This window comes from Paramormyrops kingsleyae, chromosome 8 (assembly GCF_048594095.1).
Source record: "Paramormyrops kingsleyae isolate MSU_618 chromosome 8, PKINGS_0.4, whole genome shotgun sequence".
Taxonomy (NCBI): Eukaryota; Metazoa; Chordata; class Actinopteri; order Osteoglossiformes; family Mormyridae; genus Paramormyrops; species Paramormyrops kingsleyae.
Window position 1 is genome coordinate 17,009,170 of NC_132804.1, and position 21,894 is coordinate 17,031,063.

The 21,894-nt window shown below is 43.2% G+C and overlaps 1 protein-coding gene across 1 annotated transcript; it reads right to left on the minus strand.

Moving 5' to 3' along the window:
* Positions 1–5,425: 5,425 nt before the first annotated feature.
* LOC111854907 (protein Wnt-1-like) lies at positions 5,426–14,217 on the minus strand. Its single transcript, XM_023833405.2, has 4 exons — positions 13,163–14,217; positions 9,183–9,436; positions 7,927–8,192; positions 5,426–7,439 (listed from the first exon to the last, which is right to left on the minus strand). Exons 1-4 carry the CDS (start codon positions 13,261–13,263, stop codon positions 6,936–6,938), a joined length of 1,125 nt encoding a protein of 374 aa, XP_023689173.1. The 5' UTR covers positions 13,264–14,217; the 3' UTR covers positions 5,426–6,935.
* Between the last annotated feature and the right edge of the window lie 7,677 nt (positions 14,218–21,894).

Consider the following 21,894-nt stretch of genomic DNA (forward strand, 5'->3'; position numbering starts at 1 on the left):
TCTAAGTTGGTACATTTAAAATATGATAAGAATCCTATTTAAATGTACTAATCCCATTGTTTTATCTGTTTATTTTTCTGTTGGATACTGTTTCTGTTTTCTTTTGCTTGCGGTTTAATAACTACAAATCTCCACTAGGTGCCAGCAGATACTCGGTTATTTTACCTGAGTCAATATGCATTATCGATTGTCTGGAGTCCGAAGGATCTGAATTGTGAACTGTGAAAAAAAGACGTTCAAGTTTAAACATGGATACAGTATTCTTTGTATTGCGAATGCAAACCGCAAGGCATAGTGGCGGGACAGGCAAGGCAGGCAATAGCATTTGCTGTTTGAAAAAAAGGTACCAATTTGTACCTTTTGAGTGTACAGTTACTTGTTACTGGGGTTGTACCCTCGAGGACCCACCAACTGTACCCTAGCTATAGGTAAATGTACCCTTTAAGACATAGAAGTGGACTCTGAGGAACGTTTTTGTATCATTGGGGGTATATGAATGTTGTTTGTACCTTGGGGAACAAATCTATACCAGAGCTGCACCCTTTTTTCTGACAGTGTGGTACATTTCAATGACAAATCTGCTGTACTGTGTATGGGGTGAACTGGAGAGCTCTCAGAGTCTCTAAAATCACTTCTGGTACAACAATAAAGCAGCACTTGGGAGGTGCAGGGGGCTAAGAGATGTGTTGTGCTGAAAGCTCTACATGAGAACTTAGGGTTGAGTATAGGCCACTGAAGGCGCTTGGGGAGTTCTGTTCTGGAAGCGATTATGGCGCTGGGTGTTGAGGCGGCAGACATAAGCAGTCCCATCCGGAGCGCCGGCTGGCTGGTGGAGCCAGTGGCTCGTGTGGTTGGCCGTCCTCAGTGTCGCTGAGCAGGGGGAAGAGGTGGGACAATGGAATGTGTTTCTGACAGGGTTTGGCAGTCAGCACTTCTGAGGTGCATTCAGTAGCTCTGGTGCAGGAGCACCCTAATGGGAAAGGTGACCACACTTTTAATTCACACACTCCATATGTGCAGATCTATATTCTTGGGTGGTCTGGCTTGGCACCTTCGCACAATGGGGAGCAAAAGGACTTGGCATGTAACTTGGTGTTCCCCTGTCACCTGTTTGTGTGCCTGCGCTTGCCTTATGCTCTGATTCTGACCGCTGAGCCCTGTGTGTATGTGTGTGCGAGACGGTGGCCTCCACGCGTGCTCCTACAAACCGACCTGCCCACAAACTGCATCACATAACATTCCTCTCCCCATGTGTCAGAACCAAAGCCCCAGCCCACTCTTTCTGTAAAACACAACCGGCAATTAAAAGCCAAGAGGCTGACAAGTTCCTCCCCTCTTTTGGAAGATTGTTTGGTAGACTTGTTTGAGACACTTTTCTGATTTCTAATCTTAAATCAACACTGGGCCTAGAATGGTATGGAAGTATAGAATTAGTATGCAATATGGAAGTATGGAATTAGTACACACAGCTTTTCTGCCGAGCAGTTTCTTGTACTGGCAGAACAAATGTAATTAAGACGAGACGTGCTGTACCTAAGGATGGTTGTTTGGAATTAAAACTATGCAGAATTTGCGAGCAGCCCAGGTCAGTAATTGGAAATGGTCAGGAAGGGCCACAATGAGTCCATGTTTTGTTTTTAATGAAACAATATACTCACCCAAGCACCCAGCTTGACTGCCGTTGTTGTTCTTCGATCTGCGTCGCGTCAGTTTACCTACCTCATTTGTCATCGTTTGACCTAATATTCCTCAGACTGCTCTGTCCTCTGCAGAAAATAATTAATTTGGCTCATATAATAAATCCTTGTAAAAAAAATAAAAAATGAATGGCATCATGACATTAATGTGTTTTGGTTTGTGCATTTCCTCTTTATACTTACTTTTTCTATATTGCACACCTTTTGTATTTAATTAGTTCTCGGTTTATAATTTAATTTTATGGCAAATTAAGGTAAAATGTTGCATCATAAATGGAACCAAATAGCTTGGGTTCCTAGACTTCCTGAACTCATTACTGCTAATGTCTGCATTATATTGGTTTCAAGGGCTGGGAATGGCAAGAGTTTGCAGGACATTTCAGGAGTGCTTGCCGCCGTACCTCATTCCCTTCCCCGTGAGTAAAACCTCAGCATTTGGCAGCAGTTTCCTCACAAGAAGAGGCAAAGTGACAAAGCAGAGCCACCCGAAATCAGCACACAGTTATGCTCTTATCTTTTCATCACAGACCATCAGATTAATCCTGCTTTTTCAATTTGTCTGTACATAGTGTATCGTTCTTAAGAACAGGTCAATGTAGGTCAGTCACACTAGTGCGCAGTTGTCTGGCAACATTTTTTGGTCAAAGTGAGCAAACCATATCACATTTAACACATCACTTACCACATATGTCCTTATTTCTTTCCTTCTGTGATAATATTAAATTATTGTGAAAAACAGAACAAGATAGCTTACTTTCCAAATGTATTATTCACAGCCATCACATTTCCTACAAAGTATAAATTTGATCTAAATGTCCAAGTTCAGCTTTCATGTTTTGAATGAAAACGTATCCTTGTCTTCTCCTAACCTGCTCCCAGCAGAGATGATCAGGCCTTGCCCTCTGTAGTCTGTAGCAATTTCCACTGAGGGGAAAAAGCATGCTTGCACTTATAGGACAATGCAAAGCACTGGACCCTGAGCATTGAACTGGGATTGCTCCAGTTTTTCCCCCAAAAATCACAGATAATTTTTTGATAGTTTTCAAAGATACCATTTTTAAATTCTGTAGGAAGATTCAGTTTGCTGCCACCTGCTGTCCTTCTACAGCAACACTGTTACAAACACATTACAAAGGAGAGAACATAAGAAGTGAAAGAAATGTTGTTTCAGCAATATTATTCTGAGTGTTGTCAGGGCATTACCACATCTACTGCTGCCAACCACATTGTCTGAGAAATAGCTGGTGATCTGGGATCACAAATGAGTTCAGGTATGGTACCGGTATCTTTGTCTTTTAAATCTTATGTGTGTGTGTTTTTTGTATTTAAACGCATGCCATGTGCTATTTCTGGCATAAAATGTAGACAGCTATAGCTAAAAATGCACTTTAAAATGTGTTTTGCAAGTTGTATTTTGTGTGTTTAGAATGTGCCCAGATTTTTACCCTTCTTTTGGAATTTGTGATGGGTTTTAAGTGAATGTTCTTAAGAATCCCACGGTCCAAAGCAGCCTGGCCACCACAGATTAGATGCTAATTACAAAGCCAGTGTCATTAGCGGTTTCAGTCCAGGGTTGAATCACTTGCCATCGGACAAGTAAATAATTGCACAATGTTTGTAATGTTTGATTAAGGGGTGTGTGATTTTAAATTCTGATTTCATTCCAGGTCTATCCGCCTCATTGTCTCACCCCCAATTCTCATTCCCCCAGCAGCTGCTTCTTACTTGCTTTCAGAATGTTGATGGATTTATAATTTATTGCAGCAACTGCCCCCCCACCATGATTTTGGGAAAACGTGTTAAAGACGACTGTGTATGTATTCATGGTGGGACACAGACACACAGACCATGAGTCTACACACACACACACACACACACACACTCTTATTGCAGATCCTGGCTTGACTGTTTGCCCTCGACTCACCAACCAACACTCATTTTCCCATCTAGTCCAGAATAAATGACAACCCCATTTCCCTGAATCTTCCAAGTGAGAGAAATGCATTTTTCTCAATCTGGCGACCATGCGGGAGGAATTAACATTCTTTTTTATTTCTGAGATGGAGCAGTGAGGGCAGACAAAGGGCCCAGAGAATAACCCCAACCCACGTGATGGCAACAGTGAGGCCAGCCAGCAGGGGGCGAAGTTGCCGCGTCATGCGTAGGCGGAGTGATGTTTTCTCTGCCCAACGAAACGTCCATCAGACTGGGATCTTTTGGTGGTCAATGCAGGGTCAGAGCAACTGGTGCCCAGAGCCACTATTTATTAATCACTAATTGAGCTCATTACCACATAACATTACCACTGCGCACCCCACACCCTCTCACACCTCTGTTCTCCTTTCATTTGTCTTCTCTCTTTCAACTATGTTTTGCACAAACTCATTCCCTCTTCAATTTCCGCTGGATTTCCTCTTCTGTTAGCACTCTCTTATTTTGCTGCCATCCATCTGTCCTTGTTCTTTCTGTCACTTTCTGTTTTTCCCCCTAACCTTGTCCCTGAATCGCTCTCCCTGGCTCCATTGCATCTTGGGAGCTCTCGACACGGAGCAATTAGGGCGAGACTCACACTGAAACGGCAAAAAGAAATGGTTATTCTGGCACAACAACATGATTTCAGAGTGCGAACCAAGATCTTAACTTCTGTTTCTCACACTTTATCTCCATCTCTGGATCCATTTTGCAAGTTTTCCACCCAGAAACTAAAACGTTTTTAATACCACCACTTCCATTTTCCAGCTGAAGTATCTGCGCTATCATTTTTCATTTGATTTATTATTAATAACGCATTTCACTCTTAATTAGATTTGTTCTGCCAAGCTCATCCGCACTCACTAAGGCCTAGAAACCTCTGGCTCGCATACCAGTCTGCTCTCAAAACCATTATGTCGACACACCAAATAACACAAACCCTAGCTGTGTAAATAAATACCTGAAAACCACACCTCGCTCAGTTTCTTTTTGCCCCTCTAACCAGTCAATCCATCCTTCCTCTTATCTCACCCCAATCTTTGGCCCAGTTTGGGTGTGAGAGTGTTAGCTGGCTGACCCACAGCCTCTCTAGCGCCACCCTGTGGTTAGCCAGGATGAATCAGCTGGCCACTTCCAGACAACTGTGGTCAGTGTGGAGCAGGGGCTGGGGGAGGATGGGGGGGCACAGCCCTCCATTATTTCATTCATTATTTCTTTAATTTTTTTTACTGAGGTTAAATAAATGAAGCAAAGCACTCAGTGTTGTGAAAACAAATGTACAATAGAAACTATGAAGATGGGCAGGGTGGGATTTCGCTGTGGTTTCCCCTGGCTTTTTGCTGATTCCATAGCAGAACTGGGGGAGGGTGTGTGAATTACCCCAGCAAAAAATGAGGAGAAGAAATGAGGAAGGATGGAGGTAAAGACAAAGGTGTCATAGAGAAACCAAGTAACAAACGAAGACTCGTCACTTACAGCAACTAGGAGCTACAGCAGCGGTACCACTAGAGATTTTGGGCCCCATGAAACCACATCATATTGGGCCTAAAACCCAGACCAATCCAATTATATTCCAGTTTGAAAGGGCCCCTGTCTGTCTGGGGCCCTGGGACTTGTCCTGGCTTCCTGGCGGCCCTGAGTGATCGTATGGAATAGTCAAGACACGATCATCCTAGAAAATCACATTATAACTAAGAAGAGAATCTTTATTGAAAATATAGCCTTTTTAAAATTAATCTGTAACACTATAAAAGAAAACAACTTTCTCTACATCTTAAAAAGGAAGCATTAAGACATTCTAAAAGGAAACTCACAATAAATACATTTACACATAAAAAAGGAATATCCAGTGTTCATAATACAGACAGGGTACAGCGCAGTGAACAAGGAGTCGACGTCATGCACCACAGTCACTGCCTCCAGGGTTTATAAGACGCGCTTGTTGTTTCTCTCATATTCTCAGTTCGATTTGTCCCTGGGAGTCAGTGTGACATCGAGGGAAAGTTGCACTGTCTGTCACCGATCTACAGAGATCCTGGGGTTTTGGCTTACAGAGAGAGTCGCCCGAAATGCAGAAGGCAAAGATCTGCTGGGATTCACTTGATCGTGTAAAGTTGCAAGCAGGTTTGCTCTGCCTGATCTGCGGGCGATTGGACTAATGTGTTCATCAGAATATGGCTAATGTACACGAGAAGAGGCTTGATGATATTTAAATGGCACATACAGTGGTGTCGGAAGGAGTTAGACATTTGGGGGGGGGGGGGGATGAATATCACAACATCGCCATGGACACACATGCAATAGTCAGGATAGAATGCGATTTGAGAAGACATTTAAAATAATTAGATTTCATTTAAAATAAGACTAATACTGTTTAAGGTGCAGTTTCACAAGGAACTGATATTGGGGGGGAGGGGGCTGTGGCGTGGCCCCCTCCCCCCTATTTCTGACGCCCCTGGGCACATACATAAATATGTGGAAAAATAAACCTGATACATTTAAATAGGTAGCTACATGCTATCAACATTTTTGAGCTGGTATACATACGCTGCCTGGTGCTAGTAAGGGTTAGCATTTAGCATGCAGTCAAATAATACTTCATAGTGCAGTAAAGTACACAGTAGCATATGCTGGTTAAGGAGGACCAGATTACAGCAAAATCCAGAATCAAAGAGGAAAATGCGGTAAATTACAGAGGAGACGCATGGGCGGCCTGCCTTTGTTGGGGCTCCATCGTGGTGGCTGCAGGAGGAAAGCTCCGGAAAGAGTCCCATGAGATGCACGCCGGGACGCGATCCAAAAAGCAGCCGTCACGGCAGAAGGGGAGCGTAGGGGGAGCAAACGGTTAAAGGAGGCGCGGATGTGAGTGAGAGAGGCGCTCACCACCAGTTTTAAAGAGGCATGCTTGTGGTTCCCCAGCCGCAGAAACATCTGTCAGACGACGTGTCCAGTTACAACTGCGCTCCCCAAATTGTGGGGCGTTGGATACAGGGGGATGGAAGGATGGAGATGGAGATGAGGAAAGGGTGTAGAGAGGAAAGTCAGAGAAACAGGGGCAAACAGGCTCCTTATAAGGATCGAACCCTTTACCAGGAGTCCAGTGTAAATCAATTCTCTGTGGTCTTATCTCTCCCTTTCGTGCACCTCCCCCATGACTCCTTTCCTCCTTTAAGGTCCTCTGCTCCCTGCGTCCCACTTCTGTACTTCCTTGCTTCCGCCCCCCCCCCCCCTGCCGTTTCATTGGCTCTCTCCTCCCTCCATCACCTCTCAGAGACACTGGTGCGAGATCCGTGTGCTGGTGCAGTTCAGGCAGCTGACATGGCAGCACCAGTGGAATGTGCAGTGGCACCTTTCTACCACGCTCTCAGCGTGTGCCCTGTAGCCCCGCCCACAGCATAGCAGCTCGCACCCGTCCAGCCCTGCCGACGAGCTGTTGCAGCTCCGCCCCAGAGTACCCAGGCTGCCTGTTTTCCTGTTACGCGAGCAGAAACTGGGCGACTTCTCGAAGTAGACCAGGTCCCCGACTGAGGGAGGCTTGTGGGCGGGGTCCTCGGGCTCCAGGTGGTGCGGGCCGGCCCTGTTGGAGGCCCGGTTGCTGCCGCGGTTGCTGCCGCGGTTGGCGTAGACGACACACGAGGCTCCATCGAAGCGGTCCTTCAGCAGGTCGCTGACGGTGCGGAGGCCTGGAAGCCGCATCCAGCAGGTCCGCAGTGAGCAGGAGCCTGACATGCCGTGGCATTTGCATTCCCGCCGCATCCCGGATTCCACCGTCTGCAGGGAGCATGTTACACGCATTCTGTGTGTGTCACATGACCATGTTGACGTAACCGATAAAAATTACGCTACGAGGGCAAAAAGGAATAAAATAACCGAATCCATAGATATCTCTTATATTTGGATGCTCCAATAATCTATAAAGTATACTAACTTCAAGTTACATATACACTAGTGACCAAAATTGTGGAAACACCTAGCATTTTTGGCATTACGCTTTAAAAATTACTACACGAGTACTTACAATAAAAGAATGTTTACAAATATACTTTGGACGATTGAATAAGTAACTGGAGTAACTGGAATAATGCTCTGAAATTTCTAAAAATTGAGTGTTTCCACAGTTTTGGCCACTAGTGTAAATAAGTACTATTACATTAACAGGAAATGTATTTATTTCTGGAAGCTTCCTTTGTTCCACTCTTATCCCATAGTGCCAGCATGGGGCCTGTGAGGACCCCGGCAGGTGTGCAGCTCTTCTTACCGCCCTGCCCGCCTCGTTGTTGTGCAGGTTGGTGAGGTAGCGCAGGTCGCTGCCTCTCTCGCTGGAGTCTGCCAGCTCCCGGCTGAAAGCGCGGCCGAACTCCACGTTGTCGCTGCAGCCCCCCCAGTGCCAGTCTGGGCCCCCGGGTCCGGGCCAGCGATGGTCACACGTGCAGGTCTCGATGGTCCCCTCTGAGCAGGAGCGTGCCACCGCGTGCATGACCCCCGCGCTGGTGATCGCAAAGATGAACGCCGTCTCCCGACAACCTGAACAAACAGAAATATAAATAAACGCAAGCATAAATAAAAGGATATTTTTACATTTGTAATTTGTTAGTGTGAATATGCTCTGTAAGGGTGTTGGCTGCTATAGTGTGGTGGCTCAGTCGGTCACATTGTTGCTTGTTTCTTGCAGGATTGGGGGTTTGAATCCTGCATCTGCTCTGTGGGGGCATGTACCCTGTAGCAATGAATCCAGCATGCATCCTCAGCCTGGTCGCCCCCCCCAATATCCTGATAAGCCATTACACGGGTGTATGGATTTTACATTAAAAAATGGGGCATGCTTTGCCGACAGGGCCATGAAACACAGGGTTTTACGCCAAGTCAGAAGTAGCCTGACCAGTATAAGTGGTTAGAAGTTCAATGGGTGGATGAAAACTTTTCCATTTCTTATGAAGTCAATTCAGTTAATTTACAAGCGAAGGGTTACATTAAAAGTCTTTTAAAATTCTCAGATTTTAGTGGCTTTTTCCTTAGGCTAACCCTTGTTTGAACCCCACCATGTTGCATCTAACCACAATATATATATATATATATATATTTTTTTTTTGTTGTTTACTGAAATTAGAAAAGGCTTTGAGATTAATTCTGGAATAAAAAGGAAATGCTGTTTGTATTTTTGCCCCCGTAACGGTTCTGGAGCTCTTTGTTTCCCTTATCTGTGCCCATGCTCCAGCGGCATTGATATCCCCTGGCAGCTTCTCAGCCCTGAGTTCAGCGCTGGCTCTGGCTCTGGCTCTGGCTCTGCATGGTTCGTGATTCTTTGTGATTTTATGGTTTCCCACAGGGGGACGTCACTTCATTCATTCGATCCAAAAGACAAGCTGCCCTGCTGAGATGATGACTTCCCAGTTGTGTGTGTGTATGAGTGAGAGAGAGACCACCCCACCATCTACCCTAACCTCACACCCTCTGCACTCTGGGAGATGCTTCAGACGTCAAGGACAGTGACTAGATTTGTCCTTATGGGCTCACCCCGGCTGACGATTTTGCCGAAGATAGCAGGGCCCTGCGTGGTTGGGCAGTTCCACCGCCGGTTGCGAAACTGCCACTGGCACTCCTTGATGGCAGTCTGCAGGCCGGCCACGATGGAGGAGAGCACGCCAGGGTTCTGCCGGATCAGACGCCGCTGGCGACGGTTCAGCAGTGCTAAGCTGGGGTCCAGAAACATCTGTCCACTCTTTGAATTAGTGAGGTGGTTAGCAGAGGAAGCCATGTTTATGATTCCCCTGAAAGGTCATCAGAATCAGACATCAGTTTAGCCCCTACACTGGGAGCAGCTGATGTAATTCATGTAAATTGGATAACTAATCTCTGACATTGTGTATAAGTTCTACACAGGATAACCGATCTATCAGACTGTATATAAGCTGTAAACAGGATAACTGATCTATCAGACTGTAAACAGGATAACTGATCTGTCAGACTGTATATAAGCTGTAAACAGGATAACTGATCTGTCAGACTGTATATAAGCTGTAAACAGGATAACTGATCTATCAGACTGTATATAAGCTGTAAACAGGATAACTGATCTATCAGACTGTATATAAGCTGTAAACAGGATAACTGATCTATCAGACTGTATATAAGCTGTAAACAGGATAACTGATCTATCAGACTGTATATAAGCTGTAAACAGGATAACTGATCTATCAGACTGTATATAAGCTATAAACAGGATAACTGATCTATCAGACTGTATATAAGCTGTAAACAGGATAACTGATCTGTCAGACTGTATATAAGCTGTAAACAGGATAACTGATCTGTCAGACTGTATATAAGCTGTAAACAGGATAACTGATCTGTCAGACTGTACATAAGCTATAAACAGGATAACTGATCTATCAGACTGTATATAAGCTATAAACAGGATAACTGATCTGTCAGACTGTATATAAGCTGTAAACAGGATAACTGATCTATCAGACTGTATATAAGCTGTAAACAGGATAACTGATCTGTCAGACTGTATATAAGCTGTAAACAGGATAACTAATCTGTCAGACTGTATATAAGCTATAAACAGGATAACTGATCTATCAGACTGTATATAAGCTGTAAACAGGATAACTGATCTGTCAGACTGTATATAAGCTGTAAACAGGATAACTGATCTGTCAGACTGTATATAAGCTATAAACAGGATAACTGATCTGTCAGACTGTATATAAGCTGTAAACAGGATAACTGATCTATCAGACTGTATATAAGCTGTAAACAGGATAACTGATCTGTCAGACTGTATATAAGCTGTAAACAGGATAACTGATCTATCAGACTGTATATAAGCTGTAAACAGGATAACTGATCTATCAGACTGTATATAAGCTGTAAACAGGATAACTGATCTATCAGACTGTATATAAGCTATAAACAGGATAACTGATCTGTCAGACTGTATATAAGCTATAAACAGGATAACTGATCTATCAGACTGTATATAAGCTGTAAACAGGATAACTGATCTATCAGACTGTATATAAGCTGTAAACAGGATAACTGATCTATCAGACTGTATATAAGCTATAAACAGGATAACTGATCTGTCAGACTGTATATAAGCTATAAACAGGATAACTGATCTATCAGACTGTATATAAGCTGTAAACAGGATAACTGATCTATCAGACTGTATATAAGCTATAAACAGGATAACTGATCTGTCAGACTGTATATAAGCTATAAACAGGATAACTGATCTATCAGACTGTATATAAGCTGTAAACAGGATAACTGATCTATCAGACTGTATATAAGCTGTAAACAGGATAACTGATCTATCAGACTGTATATAAGCTATAAACAGGATAACTGATCTGTCAGACTGTATATAAGCTGTAAACAGGATAACTGATCTATCAGACTGTATATAAGCTGTAAACAGGATAACTGATCTGTCAGACTGTATATAAGCTGTAAACAGGATAACTGATCTGTCAGACTGTATATAAGCTATAAACAGGATAACTGATCTGTCAGACTGTATATAAGCTGTAAACAGGATAACTGATCTATCAGACTGTATATAAGCTGTAAACAGGATAACTGATCTGTCAGACTGTATATAAGCTGTAAACAGGATAACTGATCTGTCAGACTGTATATAAGCTATAAACAGGATAACTGATCTGTCAGACTGTATATAATCTGTAAACAGGATAACTGATCTATCAGACTGTATATAAGCTGTAAACAGGATAACTGATCTATCAGACTGTATATAAGCTGTAAACAGGATAACTGATCTGTCAGACTGTATATAAGCTGTAAACAGGATAACTGATCTGTCAGACTGTATATAAGCTATAAACAGGATAACTGATCTGTCAGACTGTATATAATCTGTAAACAGGATAACTGATCTATCAGACTGTATATAAGCTGTAAACAGGATAACTGATCTGTCAGACTGTATATAAGCTGTAAACAGGATAACTAATCTGTCAGACTGTATATAAGCTATAAACAGGATAACTAATCTGTCAGACTGTATATAATCTGTAAACAGGATAACTGATCTGTCAGACTGTATATAAGCTGTAAACAGGATAACTGATCTATCAGCAGTGTAAAACAAATCAAAGAAATCTCATATTAGGTTGTATTTTCTTTTACAACATTTGATTTTAAGAAGCCATAATGCTCTTGTGAGTTACAGACTAGTTTAAAAAGTCACAGAAAATGATTATCCCAAAAATAGCTTAAACCAGGGCAGCACTGTCACGTGTCCCCACTCAATCAACAGACAAATGCTGTCTATACATTGCCTATAGTATGAGATTGTCTGTGTGTGTGTTTTTTTTGGGGGGGGGGGGGGGGGGTCATGTATATGTTACATTGTGGGAACATTTGACAAAAACCTGCTATTTTGACGTTGTGGGGACCATTTTTATGATTCCCACCAGAGGAAACTCAATTTATCAAAGTATCACTGTAGACCACTTTTCAAATATAAATACCTTCCTTCTTGGTTTATATTTAAGGTATTGTTGAAGGTTCATACCCATAGATTAGTATGGCCTGTCATTCTGAAACTCAAGCAGGTCCCCTTACATGTTACAGATGTTGCCTCTGTTTGATTTACTTCATACACGACATTTAGGATCCATTTCGGTGAAGCCATTCCCTCACTGTGCCGGAGGATACAGGGACATCGTTTATAGTTTCATGTTCATTTGTTCGCATTGCATGGTTTTCCGATTTGCATCAATCATCACATAAAACGAAACTTTGTCGTCTATGTTTTAGTATACAATTAATTAAAAATTGGGGGAAAAATTGAATTTGGAGCATCTTATTTACAGCTAAATCCCGACATTCTTTCGGTAGCCTATATGAAGAATACTATTAGCAACTGCCCACAATCCCAAGATTTAATGACCTGAATCATTAACTCGATACTGCATTATTTTACAGAATGATTTTTCGATTAATAATTTTAATTACAAATTACATTCAGTTACAAATTACATTCACCCCAATGAATATTTTTTTTTAATTTGTAACGATTATGGTGCTGTCTTGTGTTCAAACCGCACTGTGGAAGGATCTGAACTCCGCTTTGCACCACATCCCCCGCTAGTACGACTTGCCAGTTTAAGTAACAGCTCTGTGTTTATCTGTACATGTTATAAACCTTGGCTAAATTTGCACTGTCCAGAAAACTAAACACGTCCTGCGGTATGTTCTGTTCGAATTTCCACAACGAGTTTATTAAAGTAGCTATGCTAGAATACACGATCGTTAAAGTGGATGTTGCGAGTAGTCTGCACAATGTTTTCCAAATTTCTACAGAAACTTGCGACCACTATTTAATGCATCATGATAGGGTATAAACAGATAGACCTAAGTCAATTTGCTAGAAAAGTGGAAATAAAAATGCCATCGCTTCATGCCCAGTATCGCCATACCACCCCAGTATTATATGAACAGTTAACCGCTGAACTCACCACCACCGGCCGCTACTGACGTCCGCCCCGGTGCCAGCGAGCGCCGCTGCCAAGAGCAGACAGGCTGCCTTCGCCCCCATCAGCAGCACTATGGTCCGCATGGTGCAGTCAGTGAGGCAGCTGAACACGGCCTTCGGCACCAAAATGCACTAAAATGTCACCCCACCATGTGTCAGAGTTATAACCAACTTCGCAAAAGGCGCGTAATTTAGAATTGAATAGTCCACAGTAGAATAGTTATAGACTATTTTTTCCCGAACATCTCTTCTTGGTGCTCTCATAAAAACATATGTACACTAAATAACTTTTTTGCCTTTGAGGTACGCTGAAGTTTGGACAATATGCTTACTGTAGAACTGACTAGGAAGCCCATTTGAGATTTCAAAATAATTTGATCTGATTTTAAACTTTATTCTGTATCGCCAGGAAGATGTCAATATAGAGCTTTAGTTTTCATGTTGATCCGTGTTTAGACTTTTCCGCGAATTAGCCTACAAACTTCGCGAACAGAAAAAATAGGCTACATACATATAAATAAACAGAAAAGGCAAATAAGTTGTATTTCCAGTAAATTCAGTGGCGGGTGATATGTACTTGAGTTTGCCATTGAGAATCGCTTTGCCCAGAGGCGGACGCGGTCTGAAAAAGACTCATTTATAGAGTTCAGCGAGAGAAATCAAAAAGGGATTTATTGCTCTTTTCCAAAATTCCATTTAAATCAATGGGAGGGATATTTCACTGCAAAGCGCGTAAGGTACCAAGAATGACGCAAACTGCTGGGAAAACTGTACAATTAACCCATCTGGTAGATATGAACAGAGTAGAAGATGCGCTGGGGAGAGTAGCAAAGATCAGTGCGGTTCGTTTAACTCCACATGCCACTACTCCACCGACTGATATTCCCAGTTAGATTCACGATGCTTGGTTCCCATTTCGGCACTTGTCTTAAGTTAAAATAACAGTGGGTTTCCCAGGCAGAAAGTATCACCAAAGCCGTGCGCAAAGATACCGATCCGAAGCCGAACCGCGGCACACAGTGGTCCCTACACCCAACATCTTCATTACGCTGCTTCTCGAATCTGCACCGCTTCATAATTTATGCGCCTTATCCTTTCAAATAGCGGCTTGCCAGCCAATAGCGAAAGCGTTTCCCGTTACACATATTCTTCTGTTAACTCTTGATATAACATCCAAGACAACGACTTCATTAAAAAGGATAAATTAAGGCGACCAGCATCGTGCGAAACGTACGGGTGCGCAAAATCGCGTACTCCATAGTGCGTAATTTTCCCCGAAGCCCACAAAAGTGCTAGGTGAATACCACAAAAAGTAAATGTGAAGATGTTTTTCTTACATTGGGTTTACTGAATATATGACAGAGCAACGTTTTTAATTAGTTGGCCAGAATTTCAGAGACATTTAAAAGACAACTGCGGAACGCTGGAGTGTGGCAGGTGTATAGTAAAACTTTTCAGATGAGACATCTTGCTCAACATCAGTGTGACATGTGGATTTCCGGAATAAATCCTCTGTTCTCTAAGCAGAGGTGTTCGTGACGTGTTGTTATAACAGAAAGGAGCAGCCTATTCTGTTTCCAAAAAAGCTCAAGTATCCCTTTAATTTAAAACTTAATATATGAACTACATATATAAGCCATCATATATCATAAATGAGTTCCTTCAGCCCTCTCGTCGAAATCAACAGCAATGGATGCATTCATTTTTAATGTAAAAGATTTGCATTAAACCATATATTTAACATGACTTAATCTGTTTAAACTGTTAAATGACACAATATGGTTTATAAACCATATTTTTGAAAGCCACAAAAAGGGCATTTCATTTCCTAAAATAATTACACAGTGGTGAGTGTGATTCCCCACGACCAGGATGAGTAGCTGGAAGATGGCAGGATGGATGGATGGCTTATTTAATATATATATATATATATATATATTTTAAATGAAGTACTTGATTGATCCATATTTATTTTGATGAATACTAGTTTGGACTATTGCCCACATCTCCAAATGAACTGATGGAGTTTTGATTAAAGTTTAAAATTTTCTGCATGCAAGCAAGCATAGCTATAACAACTGAAAGAATGCGTAGCCTCTATAACATACTGTAGCAATCTCAGCAGCCTAGTGCAGGGGTCGGTTGGTGGTGTGGTCAGGGCCGCTGGCATGAGTAACTCGCCACGGACTGTCCCCTGTGGATTGCCTACAATATGTTATTTGCAGCTTCTGTGTCATTATTTCAGAAGAGCCCAGTAAAACCTCATTAATAAAAAGGCCACTTGGAACAGAAAGCAGCAAATGCAGGAGGTCCGGGACGGGAGCGGAAACCGGAATCTCAGAGAAGGAAGCCATGTCTTTTTCCTGGGGTTTCATTCTCCAGTCTTCCTCATGTGTAAAACGAGCTTCCTAGGCTGACGCCGTCCAACACAGAGGAGCCTGTGGCACGCAAATCCTCGCCTCTCGTACATAAATGTGCCCAGAATCATTCTGCCAGCGCCTGAGCTCCGCACCTCCACACCAATGTCATTTTTTTGATGAAGACTTCAGGCCAGTTTCATCAACAGATAAAGCAGGCCTCGTTTGTCGATGTGCGAGACTGCCGCTGCAGACACGGGGATGATGCATTTACTCTGGCAAAGTTGCCCTAGATGTTCCGGAAACCCTCCAATTCCTCTCATTATCTCTTTCTCAGACAGCTCCGTTCAGTAAGGTGACACACGACAAAGATACCCCCCTCACACCCCCCAGTGAGAGAAAAAACAGATGAGCAATAAAACAAAAGCCGCATGGTGGGGAGACACAGAGGAACAGGTGAAGAAAAGGGGGGGGGGGGGCGGGACAGTGCTGCCAAAACCATTTGAAATGTTCAAGGTGCAGGTGCACAAATAAACAAATTATTTACAGAGATCTGAAATAAGGTTTATATCTGCAAGAAAACACTTCCATGTTTTATCATTGATGACTTATGAGTAAAGCTGACTACATTACATATGTGGATTCATAAACATTTACTCAATTCATTTTACTGAGGGTCTTTTTGAACAGTTGCACAAATTTATGACACCAACCCCTCAGCCCCCTCACTCAAAAGTCAAGTTCTACTCAAAGCCACATTTCTAATAATGATGCACAAAGAAGAAAAAAGAACGACGGAATAATCTTAAAATAATATAACGTATTTTAGACAAAGATATTGAAAAAGCTCCCCCATGTGGCAGAAATTTTAACTAGCCAGCTATTGTGACCAAATTGAGTTTTGTGACGGTCACAGCAGTGGTGACACAGGGACATTTGTCTACAAATTAAAAAAACAATGTTTTTATTGTGTGTGATTCAACACATCTGTTTAGCTGGAATGTGTGAGTGTGGATTTGTATATGCGGTGCACACATGTGGCCTCATTTCAAAGCAGGAACGCATCTCTCAGATGACACAGAGGCTACATGAGTGTCTCATCGCCCTCAACCCCCAACCTGCGCACTGCTTGAGGCTGAATCCCAATTTCATTATGTGCTTTATACCCTGGCAGGAGCATTGTGCTGCTGAACTTGCCACATTTGTCACCCACTAACCTGCTCTGGGGCTGAGTTCCAACATCTAGGGTGTCCTTTGGTTAAAGGTCAACAGCGTGTCCTCAATCAGACATCGTTAGGCTAATACTGCAGGGAGGAAAGCGCATTCTGAACTAAGGCTCGAGTTATTCTGAGGGCTTATTATGTGGGAAACCCAACAAAACAGGAGTGAGGAGGTTTACAAAGACAAGGACTGGAAAATAAGAACAAGGGGCACTGAAGCACAGCTTTAAATAAACACCTCAGTCTTGGCAGAGATCTGTTCAGGGCTCAGAGGTCGCAGCAAGCGGAGGCGGGGCTTAAGTAGGCCAACCCAAGTGGGGATAGTCATCCAGTGACTGACAGTGTGGCCTTTGCTACACTGCAGTAGCAGGTCAGCCCACACTACACAGCTGTGACAGATGTGCAGAACATTGGCAGGCACTGAAATCAGGCCATAAGAGCAATTTCTTCTCTAGTATATATATATATATATATATATATAACGGTTTATCAAATTAATGGGGGGAAGAAATTCATCCTCCAAGTGCCGTGTTTTTTTACAACTTCATATAAGTCTGGTGTTGCGACCTGAGATCTCAGGAAAAAATGTAGAATCTGACGGGCAGCTAAATATACCAACTCCTCCTCATGAGAGCCCAAGAGGTCTGTGAGAAAATCTTTACAGATGACAGCTTGGGGTGGGTGTGTGTGTGTTTTTGTGTGTGTGTGTGTGTGTGTGTGGTGTTAGGTTTATATTACATTAGGGGGACCAAAAAGGTCCCCCACAATGTAATACAAACCTGTTTTTTGACATTGTGGGGATCATTTTTCAGGTCCCCACAAAGTTATGTGAATGCAATAAAAAAAAGTAAATATTCCAAAAGTCTCATATTTTGTTTGGTTACTTATGTTTAAGGTTAGGGCTGGGTGGGTTTTAAGCTTGTCATGTTGGGATTAGAGTTTTACCCATAGAAATGAAGTCCCCATAAATATATAATTACAAACCTGTGTGTGTGTGTGTGTGTGTGTGTGTGTGTGTGTGTGTAGTGAATATACCTACAAGTGCATCTTTTTTTAACTGTTGCCTTTAAGCAAAACAAAGATATACAACAGCTCTGGATAATCATAACCCTGTATGATAGCAGGTGGCACAGCATTCAGAGACAAAGCCCTGTAATTACGGTAACTGGTTCAAAAATCAGTAGGAGTCCCTCATTCTGAGCAAAGATCTCAATAGTCAGAACTGAATATCTTCAGTGATGTGTTCAGCTGCATGGATGGATACAATAGTACAACAGAACTGGATTAAGAATAATATGTCTGTTGGACTATTGCTAAGCATATTAAGATATATTGAAAGTTCTCAAACCTTCAGTCTACATGAAAAGACAGTATGGTGGCTCATTGGGTGGCACTGTTGCCTCACTCCTCCAAGGTTGGGGGTTTGAGTCCTTCTCCCAGTACCACGCAGGTCTCCTCCAACTCCAACTGCAGTCCAAAGACATACAGTCAGGCTAACTGGTTGATTAATTTGCTTTTTGTCTATGTGCCCAGTAATAGACTGGCATCCCATCCAGGCCCTATGCTGCCTGGGATAGACTCCAGGTGTTCTTGACCAAAATAAGTGCTTAGAAGATGGATGGATGGATGGATGGATGGATTGATAGATGAAAAACAAGGGACACTGACTTGCTGACAAGCATATGAAACAGTGAGTGTTGGTGTCTTATCACCTTGCTTTGTTTTTAGAGGTTACTGTCAGTAACGTCTGGAATTTGATGCCAGTCAGACAGAGCCTGGCCCTTGGGGGCAGAACACTGATCAATACCGACACGTGGACCAGAGCTCATGTAGTAGCATGTACATAATGGTTTAACGTACGAAATATGTATTTAAATAGCTTTTTCAGTTTTTTATTTATTTCTTTATTTATTTTATTGTTTATTTATATTAATCAAATATAAATTAATCACAGTTTTTTTTTTTTTTTTAAATGAATCCTTCCATCCCTCCATCCCTCCAACACCACAGGGTCATAGTGTAAAAAACTCATCATAAAAATAAATCACTCTCTCATTGCTTCACTTGATCTCTATCTTTGAAGCAGTCTTGATTTTTCCCAAAAGAGAAACACAAAGGGAGTTTCTTGAACTCCAAGAACATTCACATGGAATAAATAAGATCAAAACTGGAGGAGTGGAGCAAGGAAGGGCACAGGCAACAGGAGGGCTCACCATCAATGACTGGACTGGGACTGATGAAATAAACAAAGACTAACGAGGGGCAACAAGCATCAAATGTGGCTCAGCTCATGGGGGCCACGTCAGGGAGGAGACGAGGGGGGGGGGGGGGTCAGGCGTGTGGGACGTGACACTCTCAAGGGCTTATTTACCGTCCTGTAGCAATGTGCTATGCGTGTAATGTGAATAATTGGCTCATTGACTGATTGACTTTCTGATAGGTTCGACGGGCAGTTCCACTGAGCTCCCTGTGAATGTACCCATGCCATATGTGGCTATCATTAATGTATGGGGCTCAGATTGTCCCAACAGGCATGGCTTATATGAGGGTCTAAGCCTTTCTCTCCTTAGGCCTTACAGCCAGAATTCAGAAGATGGAAGATTAAATGCGGACCTTATAGGGAGAGACAAAAGGGGGGGGGGGTACAGGTGCCCTAACCTCCCCACCTTCAGAAGGGCATTATTTTGAATGCCCAGCTTGTGCCCCCCCCCCCCCCCCCAGCAGAGCCTGTGTATTGCTGGTACAGCCCTGACATGATGTCATCCTCCTCAGTGTTAGCAGCTGCTCCTCAGCGGAGAGTCATGGCAAAATGCCCCAACACAGCGGCAACCCCCCCCCCCCCCCCCCCGCCGGTGTTGATGGAAAACTGCTGGAACGGCAAGCTGTGGGTGCAGCAGAATGTTTCTGCTTCTGGAATCTGGTGAGAGGTGGATGGAAGGGGAGCCTTCACTTCTAAAGGGGGGGGGGGTTCGGATAGAACATGCCAGGCGATGTCGGAGGGTGTCTGGTTTGTAAGAATACAGCATGGAGACCCTGGAGATGAAGTCCTCCTGTGCGACCCCCCCCCCCCCCCAGCCATCGATCACATGACAACCTGAGCAGGGGGCCATCTCCATAGCCTTCCTCCTGCCTGTGTCCCATTTGCAGCTCACCATTAATCTAATTTGAAGTATGTTAGCTTTCTATCACATTAGAATAAAAAATTATAAACAATAATTTTTGCACTAGTTGATTACTTTTCCAGTTATAATTAATAGTACATGACTTCATATGTATATCGAATATGAAAGAAATCTTTCCCATTATTTTGATATTTGTGTTTATTAAAAAGATATTTATATATAGAGTCTTCTGATTGGGCAGATTGTACACCATGCATTGCCTGAAGCTTTTTCCTGATACTCAGAACCCAGTTCATTCTCTCTAACCTGTGCGTCGCCCTCTTGCACGCCAAATTACATTCACCCTTCTGTTCTTACAAGCCAATGCAGGCTGCATTTTGCATGCATTTTCAGCAAAACGCAATATACTCCACCTGTTAATGGCTAGAATCTGACAAGCACCCAGCTAGAATTCTGAGGTTAAATGCAGTGTGAGTACAGTCAGTTAGGGCAAAGTGAGAGTATGAGGTACTTCTGCTGGAAATCAATGATTTAAATTTTTTTAATTTGGATGCATGTCCTGAGAGGACCCTGCGTTTCAAGTCTGATCTTAATTAAGTGGCTCTCAAAGAGAGGAGGTGCAATGCACCATGGGAGCTTAGTGTGCCAATCACTCTCAGACTGACATGGCCGCTTTTTCATTCATGTACAGAACATTCCGGGCAAGCGGACCTTTACTGGACTGTGCACTGGCTCTCCAGCCTGAAAGGTTCTTAGATTACATTGACTATGTCTTATAATGTTTATTATAAGCCAATAAACCATTTTAACCAATTGGCTGCAACTACATTTCAACTATTAAGGCACGTGTAAACATACTTTTTTTCTCCCCAGAATGTTCCTTTATTATGCAATATTTTATCCTAAGTATAGAGGAAAAGGGAAAGCCTGGCTGATATCACCTCTTTGTGGAATATTATTTATTTAAAAGGCTGAAGAACCAGTGGGCAGGGAATTAAATTTAAAGGAGTGTTGTGTCTGAGTTCCCATTTCTTTATCTTTCCATCGGTTTCATCATTTAATTATTTCACACTGTCATTCCTGAACATTGCAGGGACACAGATTTCCCTGGTCTTGTGTGTGACACAAGGGAGCCGAGCCCCGAGGCTTTCTCTCTCATCTTCCTCTCCTCTCCTTTTAATTCCTTCTCTCTTTTGCTCTCCCCTACAGCGACGCCAGTTCGCCGCTGTCTGCGTAATTGGAACCAGACGTCGTTGCCAATGAGAGGGAGGACAGAAATGGCCGGGTGTGAGAGAGAAAGCTGTCCTGCTGACCTGCGGAGTGCGCGTGCGTCACGGGCAGGATCTGCTATGTGGGCAGATAGATGGATGGACGCAGAAGAAAAGACAGATGTTTAAATAGACGCTTATGAAGAGTCATACCGATAAGTAAAGGCAAAATTAAACTGGCACTTTAACGCACCGCGGCCGCAAACATCTGTGTGTGTGCGTGTCCGTCAGCGCATGTGACAGTGCTGGGGGGTGGGGCTGCTGCAATGCAATCAATGTAAATAAACAGCTGGGAACATATGCTGGTGGGTCACTCCCCCATCCTGCATGCTGCCCTATTCCTCGCCACTGCAGCTCTGATGTGGGACGGAGAGGCAGCCGGAGCGAGGGAGAACAGTCTGCGAGCAGCCAGCTCCCTGGCCCTTCAAAGGGCTCTCCACCTCCCACAAGCTCTCATTATTTCTGCCAGCGCGGCCCAAGAGGACCTGTGATTGTGTGTTACTGGGGCTCACGTCTCTGCCCCCTGGCAAACGCTTCAGAGAAACAGGCGTCCTTCAATTATAACTCCCCCGTTCTGCAGCTACCACCCCAGCCCACTGTGAACCCCTCCATGACCCCCATTGGCTCCCACAATCCACACTCCACCCCAGAATCTGGTCTGCCGCTGCAAACATCTGCAGTGCTGATTCCTTTACTGCTTCATCTAATGAATTTATGGACATCTATTGGTCTTCCTCTAACAAATGTC

What these genes read in the sequence shown, in the direction of transcription:
- LOC111854907 (XM_023833405.2), bottom strand. Translation starts at nt 13,263, where the DNA reads ATGCGGACCATAGTGCTGCTGATGGGGGCGAAGGCAGCCTGTCTGCTC. An exon ending in GTCAGTAGCGGCCGGTGGTG is followed by an intron (nt 9,437 to 13,162) that starts GTGAGTTCAGCG and finishes ATGACCTTTCAG; the next exon opens with GGGAATCATAAACATGGCTT. An exon ending in ACAACGAGGCGGGCAGGGCG is followed by an intron (nt 7,440 to 7,926) that starts GTAAGAAGAGCT and finishes TGCTCCCTGCAG; the next exon opens with ACGGTGGAATCCGGGATGCG.